The 15,043-nt window shown below is 53.5% G+C and overlaps 4 protein-coding genes across 4 annotated transcripts; 2 read left to right on the forward strand and 2 right to left on the reverse strand.

Moving 5' to 3' along the window:
- Nucleotides 1–470: 470 nt before the first annotated feature.
- On the forward strand, nt 471–1,944 carry HMPREF1120_01201 (dihydropteroate synthase; the record flags this gene model as incomplete). The annotated part of the gene is made up of 2 exons (XM_009155213.1): nt 471–886; nt 942–1,944. 2 exons carry the CDS (start codon nt 471–473, stop codon nt 1,942–1,944), a joined length of 1,419 nt encoding a protein of 472 aa, XP_009153461.1.
- A 514-nt stretch (nt 1,945–2,458) lies between these two features.
- HMPREF1120_01202 (uncharacterized protein) lies at nt 2,459–4,234 on the forward strand (the record flags this gene model as incomplete). Its single annotated transcript, XM_009155214.1, has 2 exons — nt 2,459–2,920; nt 3,062–4,234. 2 exons carry the CDS (start codon nt 2,459–2,461, stop codon nt 4,232–4,234), a joined length of 1,635 nt encoding a protein of 544 aa, XP_009153462.1.
- Nucleotides 4,235–5,171: 937 nt separating this feature from the next.
- Nucleotides 5,172–6,824, reverse strand: HMPREF1120_01203 (uncharacterized protein; the record flags this gene model as incomplete). Its single annotated transcript, XM_009155215.1, has 1 exon — nt 5,172–6,824. The coding sequence occupies one exon, from the start codon at nt 6,822–6,824 to the stop codon at nt 5,172–5,174; it is 1,653 nt and encodes a 550-aa protein (XP_009153463.1).
- Nucleotides 6,825–12,278: 5,454 nt separating this feature from the next.
- HMPREF1120_01204 (origin recognition complex subunit 4) lies at nt 12,279–14,940 on the reverse strand (the record flags this gene model as incomplete). The annotated part of the gene is made up of 2 exons (XM_009155216.1): nt 12,279–12,947; nt 13,033–14,940. The coding sequence occupies 2 exons, from the start codon at nt 14,938–14,940 to the stop codon at nt 12,279–12,281; spliced, it is 2,577 nt and encodes an 858-aa protein (XP_009153464.1).
- Nucleotides 14,941–15,043: the final 103 nt, after the last annotated feature.

A 15,043-nucleotide genomic window follows, 5' to 3' on the forward strand; every position in this document is an offset into this window, starting at 1 on the left:
GACCCGATTCTAAAGGCGGTTAGACCCGATCTCCTCGCTAAAATGAATATCAGATCCTGCCACTCAGACTGCCACTGGCAGCGGACTTTTGCTGTGTGGTATCAATTGGTTCAACGCCTCGCCTAACCTCTCATTTTGAAATTCGAGTCCCTTGTACCTTCACCAGCCAGAAGTCAGAGAAGGGCTACGCGTCCACGGCACTTGGAGCATATTTTGCGTACTTGATGACTTTTTTCAGGCTTGCCCAAAGCCAAGGCCGTCGATTAACGTTGACTTGGGAACCTATATCTACTATCTATCGTGGACGTAACAATCCTACTAACCCAGTCAAATGGCCTGCACTTCGGTTCTATTGTAGCAAATGTGCAGGACCGCCGTTCAACTCTGTTGTTGGCAAGACTGGGACTAGGCCAAAAAATCCCAAAAAGACACTTTCTCCGGCCAGACCTTTTCATCTTTCGATGCCGCGGATGAAGACTCCAGACCCGGCTGCGGTCGTGGCCAACAAAGTTGCGGTGGCATTCGGCAGCAACTTAGGGGACAGGATTGCAACCATCGAAGCAGCATTGACCAGGATGAAAAGTGAAGGGCTCAAAATCGTCAAGCTAAGCCATCTTTATGAAACGAAGCCCATGTATTATGACGATCAAGACCCATTCTTGAACGGTGTCTGTCTCATTGAAACGGCTCTGGAGCCGTTGCCACTGCTGGATTTGTTGCAAACCATCGAGAACGACCTGGGCAGAAAGCGTATTATCGACAAAGGGCCAAGGACTATCGACTTAGACATCATCCTGTACAACCAAGAGCGGATCAAACACCCCAGGCTCGAGGTGCCCCACAAACTAATGCTGGAAAGGGAGTTTGTGCTAAGACCTCTTGCAGAGTAAGTCGGCGACGTTGACACATTCTCTGATACACTGATCGTGACCGGCGACTAGTATCCTCCCTAATGCACATGTACCCTTGAGCAACTCATCAGCAGCTTCGGCGCGGCCGATCTCCCAGTTCCTCGGAGCGCTCCCAGAGAGAGACAGCAGCATGTCTCCTGTTTTCGTTCTAAACCCTCAACTACCGCTTCTTCGTACGCAAGACGCGACCCGCAAAACCCATGTCATGGCCATCTTGAACCTCACACCTGACTCCTTCTCAGATGGGGGTGTCCACGCCGCCGCGGATATTGAGACCATTAGATCGACCGTGCAAAATTTTGTCGCTTCGGGCGCCACGATCATCGATATCGGCGGCCAAAGCACACGTCCTCGAGCAGAGTATCTTGGGCCGGAAGAGGAGCTCAAGCGGATCCTTCCAATCATCCGTGCTTTACGTGACATGAAGGAAACCGAACGGCTTGCCATCAGCATTGACACCTTCCACTCGACAGTGGCCCGAGAAAGCATCCTTGCCGGTGCTGACATTGTAAACGATGTTTCGGCGGGGTTGTTGGACGAGCGGATGCTGCCTACCGTTGCCAGCTTGGGAAAGACCATTGTCCTTATGCACATGAGGGGCGACCCGCATACAATGACAAAATTGACCGACTACCCGCAAGGAGTTATCACGGGCGTCGCACAAGAGCTCAGTAGCCGCGTTGAAGCTGCGCTAGCTGCTGGGATCCCACCGTGGCGCATCATCCTGGATCCGGGGTTGGGATTTGCAAAGGACCAGAATCAGAATCTCGAGTTACTCCGCAGCTTACGAGAGCTCAGAGAGCATTCTGACACATCCATTCCCCTAAAACAATTCCCTTGGCTTATGGGACCAAGTCGCAAAGGCTTCATTGGAAAGATAACCGGGGTAAAAGAGGCGACTGAACGAAGCTATGGCACGGCTGCGGCGGTGACTGCCAGTATCGAGGGAGGTGCTGAGATTGTGCGAATCCACGATGTGAAAGAAATGGTACAAGTGACGAAGATGGCCGATGCCATATATCGACAGCCCTGAATATGGCGAATCGGCAGCCTCCGTCTTTGCAGTGTAAAGTGCTGCTCAGTTTGTTGCTAAGTACATGAGCTATTTCCATTCAGAGGCTCTCTTTTGGATCCAAACCAACCATCTGCGAACCCTAATTCACCGGAGACTGTTATGGACCACAACAGCACTCCACAAAATTGAGGCTGATGTCCGTGGTGTTTGTATGGGATGCCTGTGGAGCGCAAGGCTGTGCAAGGCTGGGGTCCACAATTAATGAGGTCATGGTTTATATCAAACCCAACTGCAGGTACGATGCAACAACATCCATCACCCTCATTACCATCACCACCACAATAGTAATTGTATCAACACCTTTACTGCGACGATTTCGAACGATTGTGTCGAACTAGACGCCACTATTTTATTGGTATCGTTAACATTGTTACGGTTCTAAGATGGCACCCTAACTCTCTTGCACCACAACTCGCTTCAGCTTCTCCTTTTATGCACCGCGGTACTCTTCAACCATTACAGCGCGGGCGTCATGCGATCATCGGGCCCTAAACGTCCTCTAGGCCTCCGATGGCGTGCCAACAGCCTCTTCATCCTCACCACCGTGGCAGTCGGTATGTTCACGGACTTGTTTCTGTATGGCCTAGTCGTCCCAATCCTGCCATTCATGCTCAAAGAGCGAATGGGCCTCGCTGATGACAAGATCCAATCCTACGTCTCTGGCCTCTTGGCCGCCTATGCAGGTGCTAGTGTCATCTTCTCAATTCCCGTGGGTATTGTCGCCGACAGGACTAACGCGCGCCGGACTCCCTTCCTGTGCGGCCTTGCTGCCTTATTGGCCGCAACGCTCATGTTGGCCCTTGGCCGTAACATCGCCATGCTGGTTGTGGCGAGGATTCTCCAAGGCACCAGTGCCGCAGTTGTCTGGACGGTCGGGTTGGCTATGGTGCTGGACACTGTCGGACCGAACCATCTTGGAAAAGTGATCGGATCGGTACGTTCCCATATCAGTGATCAACCATCCAGAGTATCCTGAAGCCACTCCCACATCGCATGTGTTACCTCTGCGTTGCCGTGTGTTGTGATACTCGGAGCATGAATAATGAGAGACTGACTCTGGCATACAATACCTCAGATTTTCTCCTTCATTTCTGTTGGCGAGCTTGCAGCCCCTGTCCTAGGCGGAGTTCTGTATCGGAAAACGGGTTATCTTGGAGTTTTCGGTCTGGGCTCGGCATTACTCGCTGTCGATTTCCTTCTGCGGGTATTAGTGGTCGAGACGAAAGTCGCAGTCAAGTACGAAGAGGAGCATGGCAATGTCAGTTCACCAGAGTCCCAGGACCAAGACCCTGCAACAATGAGTGCTAGCCCCGGACGCGCCAGAGGTGTCCATCAGCGAGGTAGTACCCGTCACGGAACAAGGGGCATTGGTATCCGCTCGCACAATGGCAACAACAAAGACAGCAGCGAGGAAGATGCCCTGTTGCCCAAAAAGGCGCGAGGGAGAGGAGGAGCTGATGATGATGATGACGACGACGACGTCGACCTTTGTCATTATTTTATTCCTCCAGAGAGTCAGAACGGATTAATTCGAGCCATGCCCATTCTGTACTGTCTTGGCGACGCACGCCTCCTCGTGGCTCTACTGCTTGCCTTCGTCCAAGCCTTTTTGCTGGCCACGTTTGACGCAACCATCCCGACCGAGGCCCAAAGTCTCTTCGACTTCGACTCGCTGCAAGCCGGTCTTTTGTTCATCGCCCTCGACATTCCGTACCTGCTCTGTGGGCCTATTGCAGGCTGGGCGGTCGACAAGTACGGCACAAAGCCGGCCTCAGTGCTCGGATTCGGGTATCTCGTCCCCACGCTCATCCTGCTCCGTCTTCCCACCATGCAAGTCGACCAGAATCACAACCACAACAAGATCATCGCTTACTGCGCTCTACTGGCTCTCAACGGCATCGGTCTGGCTGCAATCGGATCCCCCAGCATCGTCGAGGCCAGCGCCGTCATGCAAAAGTACGCCAAGGCGAACTCGGCTCTCTTCGGCCAGAACGGGCCCTACGCTCAGCTCTATGCGTTCAACTCCGTCGTCTTCAGCGCCGGCTTGACCATCGGTCCGGTCGTCAGCGGCGCCCTCCGCGACCGCATCGGATACGCCGACATGAACGCGGCGGTCGCGGCCGTTTCGGGCTTGGCCGCCCTTCTGTCGTTCTTGTATGTCGGTGGAAAGCCAAAGTTGACCTTGAACTGGCGCCGTGTGTTGTTGACCTTCGGTACAAAGGCACCCCTCAACGACAGAGACGGATAGAATCTGTCGATGCCCGTGGCAATGCCGGTGCCGAGCCCACTGTCTTTGCGCATGGTGACTTTGGATGCCCAGCAGAAAAGCAACCGCCGACAACTCGTACGCAGCCTTGTTGTGCACATCGATTCCAATGTGGTCGATGCCGCTCAGAAATAGAAGAGGGAGAAGCAGAGATAGAAGTCGCTCACTGCCACTTCCCCGGAACGTGACATAGATTTCCTACGCGATTTCCTGGTGCGGCTCAATCACTGTTATTAAAGTATGTTAAAAGTACCTAACCTGGCCAATAAGCTCAAACCGTCAACCACGCCTTGACTCTCCTGTGCAACCAAAAGGGAAAATTCACAGAGGGTATACTCGCACTTCGTGCTGTTATTCGTGCAACTGAAACCCCAAAGATAGCAGAGCAGAAAATACCCCCGCAGAGCGCAGCATAGCATAGCATAACATAACTTGAAGGTCCGACCAAGACCTGGTGCAACAAAACATGTGTGAGAGGACTTGTATCGGATTGCTTATCGCCCACCTCGCCCACTGGTCCTGCCACGGCCAACCACATGCTCGCTCGCTGGTGACAAAACCTCTCCAACACTGTCTGGGCCTGGTATGACATGATGACGGCGTTTGCACTCGTTGATTCAGGGTCAAAGCCTGTATACAAAGTCCGAGAGAAGGGGATAATTCAGACGGTCCTGAAGACGATGGGGTAAGGGAACGCAACTAAACCCCGAGGGCGTTTTGGATTGCAAAGAAAGAAGTGAGAAACCACCGAAAGCGCAAGCTCAATGCTTGCATTCGCAGGACCGAGCCACCATCCCGGAACCTCCGATGCGAATACATTAACTTGAACTAGGTTCTTTGGCGCAATCTCTGAGACAGACCGTGGTGTCGGAAGACTTATTGGGGAGGAGAGGGGAAGAAATTGAGCGTCTTGCCAGCCTCAATCATCTTCTGTTCCGTACGGCCACCACCACGGCGGAACGGGAGGCTCCCCAGAACAACCAGTTTCGGTCTTGCCAAGGTAGTATGCGCGGCGGATGCTCACCCACTCCAAACGGTCCCTCATATAGTCGAGCAGCTCGGCAGCAAGATCTCCTCGGGCCGTGGTCGCAAAGAGTTCGCAAAGACTGTGGGCCGCGGACCAAGTTGCTTCAGCGTCGAGGCCACATATCCGTGCCCGATCTTGCAGGACTTTCCAGAACTGCATCTCGGTGGCCTGGTAGTTGCCCGTCTGCATGTTCAGTTCCCCCAATCTGTGCAGGAGGACGAGACGGAACTGTTCGAGGTCCTCACGTTCACCGTCGATGCGCAACATGGCCGTTTCAAGACAGTGCCGTGCCCAAACATTGTTACGGACCTCGGCATGAGCACGCGACGTGATGACCAGGCAATTGATCGTCACGAGGCTACAGGGTCCCATGACACGCTCGCAAATCGGCAAACAGTGTCTCAACAATGGGATGGCCAGATGGTAGTCCAGGTTCTGCATCCAGTGCCATGCACAGAAGTTGGCATTGACCAGGAAATTTGGGTGCTCCTCTCCCCAGATCTGCCGTATCTCTGTCATTGAACGATGCAATTGAGCGCCGTACTGTCTCATTAGGTTTTGGTTCTCCTTGGTGAAGGCCAACGTGTATCGGAAGGGCGTGGCATACGTGAAACTCCCGCGCGAGCCCTGGCAAGCGTCGATGACAGAACAGCTGTCGGACAAGAATTCAGCCAACTCGCCGGTCCGTTGATTGGATCCGAATATCATGACCATTTCGGCAAGTGTTGGAAAGATGTATGGGTTGTCCTGCTTCAGAATCGAGTCCAGGATTTGCATTGCCTGGCGTTTCCGGCCTTCAAATGTGCCTTTGCTGACGGGGGTTGCAAAACACTGCGTATAATATGGCTTAACCCATTTGCTTGCGTTCACTTTATGTTCTCGCTGGCTAGAACATGACCGAACAGAGCTCTCAGATCCACAATGTTTTCGAGAATCCCTCATAGCTTCAACTGACACGGGTGTTCCTGTTCCACTCGCTGCATCACTTTGATTGATATCTGCGATGAGGGCTCGCATATCGGGACTGTCGGCACGCCGGAAATCGAATGTTATTTCCCTGGGAGAGCATCCATGGCTGCTGGTGATACGCTGACGGCCTTGATCTGGACTCCTGGGGCCAGATGTTCCTCTGCATTCAATATCGGCCTCCACCAATATCTTCTGGGCCTCTCCCAGAGTTTGTGGCTCGGACAGGGGTCGATCGCGATCACGCTTTTTTCTGATACGGTCACACTCTTTTCTAATCTTTCTCGTGCTGTAGTCCTGCCTTTCTTCCCGCTTGGGTACGTTGAAGATGACGTCGGATCCATGGGCTGCATAGATGTTAGCCACATACAACATGGCCAGGTATTGTTCCGCCCGGGTCTTCTTGCGCTCGAAACCCCATTCGTTCAACTTGTTTTTGATCTGGCGGGTATTTACGTGGAAGCCGTGTTCTTGGAGGTAGTCTTGCACCTGAGCGCAAGTACGGTTTTCGTACAAATACATTTGGCGGATCACAGCCTTCTTCTCCTCCCAGTCCTCCTTGGAAGGATGTTTGGCCATTACGCGGAGAAAACACACCACCTTGGCTCTGTATGGGACTTTCCGTTCCCAACTCCAGAAGTTCGGTGTTTAGAAATGGGATGTAAACCAAAAAGAAGGGCTGATGCGGGTGATCAGGTTGTTCAAGCATAGCAGGCTCCCAAAAGGACGCACAGACGACGACGCTATATAAGCTTGAACGCCCTTGTAGGATAACACAGGCTGGGTTTTGCCAATAAGTTCAATCTTGTCCCGGGCGCGACCCGAAGCTATGGGTTCAAGCATGGCACAACTCGGACAATGATTAGACAGACCCGCAAGTTGACTGTAAGCACGGCAAGAAGAGGCGGGAAGGGGAATAGTGCAAAATAGATCACTGTATCTCTGATGCTGACAATCAAGTCTGACCTGTCAGATCCTTCGAACAGCAGCGATGCCGGGTTGCCCCGCATAGAGCAAACCAAGTCAAGAACCAGAGCAACCAGGGTATTGGTCTGGTAGGCGACTCTCCCGCCTCTTGTAAACCGCCCGGCCCTGGCTCTGGGGCATGGGTCGAGGAGGGAAGGTTGAGAAGAATAGGGTAGAAAGGACTTGCGAAACGGAGGGACTGGGCGTTGTGTAACCGCCGGGTGGAAAATGAGAGGATGCGCGCATTATGTGTAGGGGAACCGCCCTGGTCCCGATACCAGGATACGTGTGATGTGCTTGGCCGTTATGCAGGAGGACCGACGTGGGAATGAGAAGCAGAGCAACAACGCCGAAAGGCACCGAAAAGCAGAACGAAGTACTGTATCATGCAGGTGACAACCAGGGGCTGTACGATGGAGGCCTGAGCAAGTCAGTTTACCATTCATCCTTGTGAGGCGGTGATATCATGATAGCCGCTCTAGAGGGAAGAGAGACGTGACGCTGATTAATGGTGAGATGCCTAGCGAGGCGACAGGGCAGACACTGGGTGATGGTGGTGATGGTGCTGCTAGACCCGGTCCTGATGTGGATGGAGGCAGGAGGCGGGAGGCGGATGAGAGCAAAGGTCGAAGACGAAAGGGTCAGGCACAGGACGATACCAAGGTATCTACCTGGTAGGTTAGGTACTGTACATTGTAGGTACTAGGCTAAATAGTACGGTGCACCTGTGCGGTGCACTTTTGGGGGGTTGTGATGACTTTCAAGTTTTATTAGCTGGTGAGGGAACTGCGCTGTTGGCGTTCAAGTTGGCGTTGGTCGTGATATGCAGTGTCTGATTGCAGTGGTGTGCAGTGCCCGCAGTGGTTGGCGTCGATGAAGCTGCCCCTCCAAAACTGCGCTGCGCCGCTGATCGCTTCAAGTTGCAAGCCTCTGCAATCCAAGATTCGACTACTAGTAGAGGTGGCAGCAGCGGCAGTACAACTCGAGCTTCAATCCCAGACTGACTCCGCCTGCCATTCTTTCCGTCTGCTCGACTTCGGTACTACTGGTAGCAGGTACCTACTAGTTGTCAAACCACCTTCTCTTCTCTACGAACCCTTCCTTGTAAAAGGCGTTCAAGCCTGGCTCGAATTACAACTACAACGACAGTCTGGACGACGACATCTCGGCAGTCTTCAGCCCAACTGACTGCATGCGAAGTCTTTCTCGGCATGTCTGCCTTCCAAAACCACCTGCCCTTTCCAGCACCTTTTATCGAGCGTGCCCTGGCCCGCGTAGCCCATTATTACGAGGCGTCCACTCGTGGTGTCCATGGGCGTCACTAGTCCAACCGGTGGTGAGGCAGAGTCCTGTTCAATCTTTTACCGCCAGCCCCTTCCTGTGCCCTCCCAGTCTGTGGCACTCGCTGCGTGGTAGTCACTTACGTGTACCTTTCCCTGGGTCAGCGCAAGATACAACCTGAAGGAGGCCGCACCAACGCACGGCTCCCATAGCCCAACCACTGAGGTCAAGGTGGTGACACTTTAATATACTGTATGCTGGGAAGGGACACTGCTTATTCTGTTCCGAGTCACACACTTTCAAGTTGTCGGCGGCCAAACTGTCGGCGGATTCTCCTCGAGGTTGATCTGTCGATCTATCGGGGCAAAGGACAGGACCCTAGTCCCTCTGCGGAGTTTCCGTGGGCGAATCATTCATCTGACATGCACGGTGCATGCACGGCCGAGCGGTCGCCCTTTCACAAAGTCACCGGCATTTCTCCATGCTCGGCTCCTCTGACCAGAGGTATGAGGTAGAGCAATGAAGTAGAGCCCGTCCCCTTCTGCCACAGGAGGCTTCAGAAGTAATCTAGACAGTGTTTTCGAGGCTGCGAATGAAACATTATAGATGCGTGCCCAAAATCTGCCGCCCACAATCTTTGACCTCGTTGTTACCCTACCATCTGGCTGTGCCAATGCTTAGTTCGCCGACAGCACCCAATCCAGAAGGTGCAAGGTTGCGAGGAACATGCTCTTGAGGGTAGAATTCGGGTAACATATGGCATTGCCGATGGCGGCAGAAGAGTGAAGAATACCTCACATCTTCATCTGACTAGTACCTCAACGGAGCATGACTTGCAATCCAAATTGAGAGCAGAGGAATTGCTGATCTCGACCCGAAGAGAAATGTTTCATTGCCTCTGCCAGGCTCTGCCATCCCACGCATTAATCACTGCCAACATGGTGGAATGCTTTCAATAGCATCCCGAATACAAACCATCGCAAGGAGGTCATGAGACTCCAGGTAACGGCGGTGGTTCCTGCGGCTTGGGAGGGGGTCGAGGCGGTGGAGGCTTGTTGTTCCCTTTAGAATTGATCTTGGGAGCTCCAAGAAGTCTGTGTGCATTCATTGTTCCCTGTGCCACTGTTGGGCACAGATCGTTCAATCGAGGAAGAAGGGTGGACCGCTCCAATTGACTGGTGATGGATTCAGGTATGCCGTAAGCTGACCCGCGGGGGTGGGATGTGTTGCCAGGTACTATCAAGGATTGTCAGAACTTCATGTGGTACAGCTAAAGCACCACAGCACGAGGACTATGCATCGAAGCGGTAGTCAAACCTTTGATAATTGGCTGGGCTCCAGCATTCGTAGCTTGAAAACCTCGGACTGGTCTTGATTTTGCCATATAATTTGTTTCCACAGTATCTGAATCTTTTCTGCTAGCAGCGGGAAATCAAAATAAGGCAGAAGAAAGTCGACGAGCCCTCTTGCGGAGGCATCGGACTTTAAGGAGGCAATATCGGCATTCCCATCCAGCCTCATATGGTGCCTGCCAACAATGGCATTCCCCTGTTGCGCGTTTGGCTGTGGTCATGCAAACTCGTGGGGACAGAATCATGCTAGTCTTCCCATGCATGCACCGAGTGTCCCTCATTGCTCGCTGTGAAGGCGACACGAGCGCCAAACTATCAGCGGGCAGAGTGATGGACTCAAGCATTGGTGAGTCGACTTCTGCGATTCGCACCAGTATGATTTGATGCCCTGGGATGTCCCTGGATTGGTCGGGGAAACGGAATAATATCGATGCCTCCCCAGACATCTCTCTTGTCGTTGGCTCTGATCCCCTAGCTGCGTTGGTTGCATGTGCTGCAGTCCCATAGCCTGAGAGCCTTCCAACATTGATACTCGGCAACTTCACTAATGTAAGCAGCCATAGGCGCACATATGCATGCTGTTGACCACAGTAAGAAGTGACCTGATTGAGTGAAGCTCCAAAAAGATAAGAAAGGCCGATTTGCTGGGCACAACGCCCGCATGCGGCTCTGTGTCAGCCAACCATGTTCCAGTTTTCAGGTTGGATGAACGTCGTCCAAGTGAACAACAATGGCACGAGGCAGTATCCGTTGGAATCCCAATGCCAAAGGACACTTTTGCACAGTACCCCATTTGCACCTACATCAAGGTGGGCATGTCGTTGTCCCAAGATTCAAGCTGATCCACGGTTCGTCTCCCGGTAGGGTGAATGGTTAAATCGCTGACCAGCCAGTTACCGAATCCACCGCGCATGGAGAAGCCAACAGCATGATGGTCAAAAAGTGCGCTCAGCCCAGAAACGGAGACTCCATGCTCTCGTGCGGTGATGTCGTTTGGTCGCTGCATGGTTGTTTTCGCGCAATATTTAGGAGCAAGGCTGCAGAGCACTTTTGAGCTGGGCCTTGAGTGCTATATCTCAGATTGACAGGACTGACAGCCAAGTCACGAGCTTTACAGTAGGCTGTGGGTGATTTGTAGGTCCCACTGACCGGCCGCAGAAAGCGCCTGAGCCAAATCACCATCATCACTCATGGCAGGGCAAGTAACGTATTCGCAAGACGACGGTCAAGTACCTCACCTCGACAGGAGGAACGAGGCCACGGAGGGGCGGTCCATGCGAAGGAGTAAGAGGAGAGAAGAAGAGAAACCGGGTTGGAAGAGAAAGAGAGCTGTTCAAGTTGACTGCCAGTGTTGATGAAGACAGAATAGAGTTCGACGGAGGGCAAGCTAAAGCAGCACCAAAGACGGACCGGCACCGAGGGAAGGAGCGACTCGGTGGAACTCTGTTTCGTGGAGTTGAACTTGAATCGCAGGCGCAGTTCCTGGTGTATGGCGACTCTATCCTTGCGCTGCCACTGATCGGTCCCATCCACTGGCACCAGTTCAATCCGGCCCTCATCCAGACGAGCAGCTCACTTTCGTCGTGCCAGGGAGCTCGGCCGCTTGCCACTTCGATCTGACGCAGATAACCTCCTCCGCCGCAGGGCATCGTCAGATCATTGCCTTGGAGATGGCCTCTGCTCTTCCATCCAGAACAACCCAAGGGTGCCACACTGGCAAGCAGCATACATGCGTTTGCCCTAGGCGCCGTGAAGTCCTCTAGCGCGAATGCTTGCGGACTTGCTGCAGCTCCGTGCTTGCAGGACGCCTGCCCCTCGGCCAGACTGGTACTTTCGGCAAGCTGGAAGGTGCCCGGAACTAGCCACGGCCTTATTCTAGGAGTTACTCGTCCCGTTGAACGCCCGAACCCTGAGCGGGAAGTGCAGACTCTTGACGTGTCAGAAATCTGGCTGGCAGCAAAGACACTAGTTTAGGTAACGCATGGAGCAGGAGTCACGCCCCCATGTGTGCTGTGGTGTATGCGTTGTCCGGCAGGGCCATTATTGGCTCTGCCATCTGCCGCCGTTACCGCCCCTGGCGTCGCTAACCTTGGCCATCACCTTGAGCGACGTTCCAGGCCGTCTCCCATTCATGGACTATATGGAAAAGACTGCAGGACGGAGTCGCTGATGGTCTGTGCCATAGCCCCGGTCATAACCCCGGCCATGCGACACTCTGGATAACAAGCCCTTGCGGCCAGTTGAAACCAGCCAGAAGCAATGTCTCATGCCGTGCGACCAGCTTACGACAATTTCCCGAGCGGTGTCAAGACCTTGGCTACATCATGCTTCATGCGGCAAACACCGCTATTCTCAACCCAGGCGGCAGCTTTGGCGGTTTCAAGCCCAGCCATCGGCCTTTTCACCACGTCGCAGGCTGTAGCTATGCAGCTGCCTAGACTTCTTTGCACCATTTCTCCAATATTTCGCCGGGGCCGACACTGTCCAACTTCTCTTTGACAGCCCAAGCGACCTCATCGAGTGTCACATCCACCCGGACCAGCTTGGTAACTGCGCCGTCGCCGCCTAAGGCTTCATCAGATAGCTTTCCAATTGTCCCGCTTCCAGCAAGCCCACTGACTGGCACAAGAAAATCCCACTGCATCAGCTCCTCCCATGCCGCACGTGCCGTCTCCTTGCTCCACGATCTGAGAGCAGCGCCAGTGACAGCACCACCCCTGGTCAAAGATGACAAGACGGAACGTTGCATTTTCGACCGCGTGAGAAGCTCGGTGTAGTGGGCATGCACAATTGCGAAATTCAAGGTCGTGAGGTCATGGATTGTCTCAAGTCGAGCGGCACAGATGAGCAAGGTGAGATGCAAAGTGGGTAGGTGCGGGAGCAGTGTGAGAAGTGATGGCGGAGACGACAAGGTTGTTGCCTCATTTAGAATGAGTGTTGTCACATCTTGCGAGTTGCGGGCTGGTATATCCCCACTCTCCGAAGGTACATCCAACAAGGCGACAGGGTGGTATAGAGCCATAAGGACATCAGGAATTGATTTGGTGGTGTAGAATATTTGCTTGAGCAACACTTGGCACGCCGGCGCGGGGAGAAGTCGAGTCTATGTCACGGTCTCCTGTCAGTCGTGGTCCATTTCGAGACTTATTTCGCGGCCAAGAGAAAGCCATCTTGTTTGTTGAACTCACCTTTATGGTCTGATTCCATCTTGCTCTCCACTCGAGCTCCTCTGCCGTCACACCAAGGGCTTCTTTACCTTCTACAGGGACACACAGAACCGTGGCGACGGCATCTGTAAAAGCACTCAGAGTTTTCACACCAGACACATGCAGCCAACGATGGCTGAACCGGCTCTTGACCCGCTTTTCCAGACAGTCGACAACATCCATACGACAGGAGCAACCGACGACAGCAATAGGCGCTTTCTTAGCCTGGGCGATGTCAAACAAGTTATACAATAGCGTCTGACGCGGGTGCGTGGTGAAGAGGTCGAACTCGTCAAGAATAAAAATCACACTCTTAGCGGCGGTTCTGAGTGGACCTTCTTCCTCTTGTTGATGGCCATGGACATGGTCATGGTCGACGACAGCAAACTCCTCGGGGTGCGAAAGCAGGCTCAGCAAACTTGCCATCGTGTCTGCGTAGCTGGAGACCTCTCCAGTTTCGTCTTCGGGCACAGCCATCTCGCGACCTAGCTGTCGCCAAATCTCGCGGAGGGCGACCTTGTCGTCGGTCTGAAAGAAGCCGTTCAGCCGAACAACGTGGAACTCATCACCATATGACCTCCTCAAGTCGGCAATTGCATGTTCTGTAAGCAGTGATTTACCGCTGCCACGGGAGCCCAGAAGGAGAAGAGAGTTTGACTCCCCAGCCGTAATTGTCGCCATGAGTAATGCGTGCAGGGTGTTGTATTGGGATTCGAGCTGGCACATGGGTCCGAGTGTACGATTATTCATCCGACTGATGACCTCCGTCTTGATTCTTGTGGTGCACGCATTGTCTTCATCCTCTTTGTAGTAAGCTCCCGAGGAGCTTAGGTTTCGTGATTGTTGCTGCAACAACGACGGGTTCGTCGACAAAGACAGCATCTCAACCATGTCGGACGCCATATCAAAAGTCAGATCATCCTCATCATCCCCATCATTATCGCATTGCTCCGTAGTGTCGCCAAGCTCTCCAGCAGTTGGTGCCTCGGCTGCCGTTTTCTGCTGTTCCGATGTTGTGACCTTTTGGGGAGCGAGGTGTTCGCCAGTAGGCGCTCCGGATGCGCGTGGCGATTTGGCTTTTTTCTGCTTTGTGCTCGAGCTATCAATGTCCTTGAATCCGAACTGCTCCTCTATCTGCTTGTCGTTTTGATCAAACGCCACTGATTTGCGAGGCCCGATTCTCTTGTCTAGCCCATGTCGGGAGGGCGTAAGAATGCCTTTCGGTATAGGCGATGCAGCTTCAGCGGCCCCGTCAATGGCGTCCGGCAACGAGGCCACAGTAGGCTTAGATCTGGGCCGACCCCTCCGTTGTGCGGGCTGCTTGTGTGAGCCTGCTGAAGCCGAAGTGCCGGTAGACGCTTGCGGCGATGTATACCGCGAAGGCGGTCGTCTCAGACGTCCGCTGGACCGGAGCTGTGTATCAGCAGCTGGACCTTGTTTTGCAGGAGTCTCATCCTGGCCTGTTTGGTCTTCATCATCGTGATCCCCAGTAGTATTATCATTGAGCTGGGCAACCTCTTGCGGTGGAGATGCGGCACTTGCTCTTGTACTGTCTCTGCGCCTCTTTCGGGTGCTTTGCTGTCCAGTGTTGTCCAAGCCATCTGCTGAGCCTTCAATGTCCTGGCCTTGTGAAACTTGTGAGGGTGGATGAGGCTTTGCTGCAGTCCCCTTCTCTTCGCCATCAACGCCCTCATTTGTGCCTGCCTCTTCCATAGACCCATTGGAGGCGGGATATATGTCACCTTCTAATAAATTCGCAGTTTGCTGAGCCGTGTCCCCCGGGCCATCGACTGGGTCGGCGGAGAGGGTGTTCAAAGTCGTTCGTCTGGTCGCATATGTGCCTGTCCGCCTGCGTTTGGACGCGCGGGGAGAAGCATCGAACGACTCCATTGCTTTCGTTCGCCGACTACGCAAACATGGTGCACGATTGAAATGGGCGCTTCAGAATCGAATGCTGATTCTCCAGGGTGATAGTACCGTGAAAAGCGCCGTC

The sequence above is a fragment of the Exophiala dermatitidis genome, assembly GCF_000230625.1.
Source record: "Exophiala dermatitidis NIH/UT8656 unplaced genomic scaffold supercont1.1, whole genome shotgun sequence".
In the NCBI taxonomy this organism is placed as follows: Eukaryota; Fungi; Ascomycota; class Eurotiomycetes; order Chaetothyriales; family Herpotrichiellaceae; genus Exophiala; species Exophiala dermatitidis.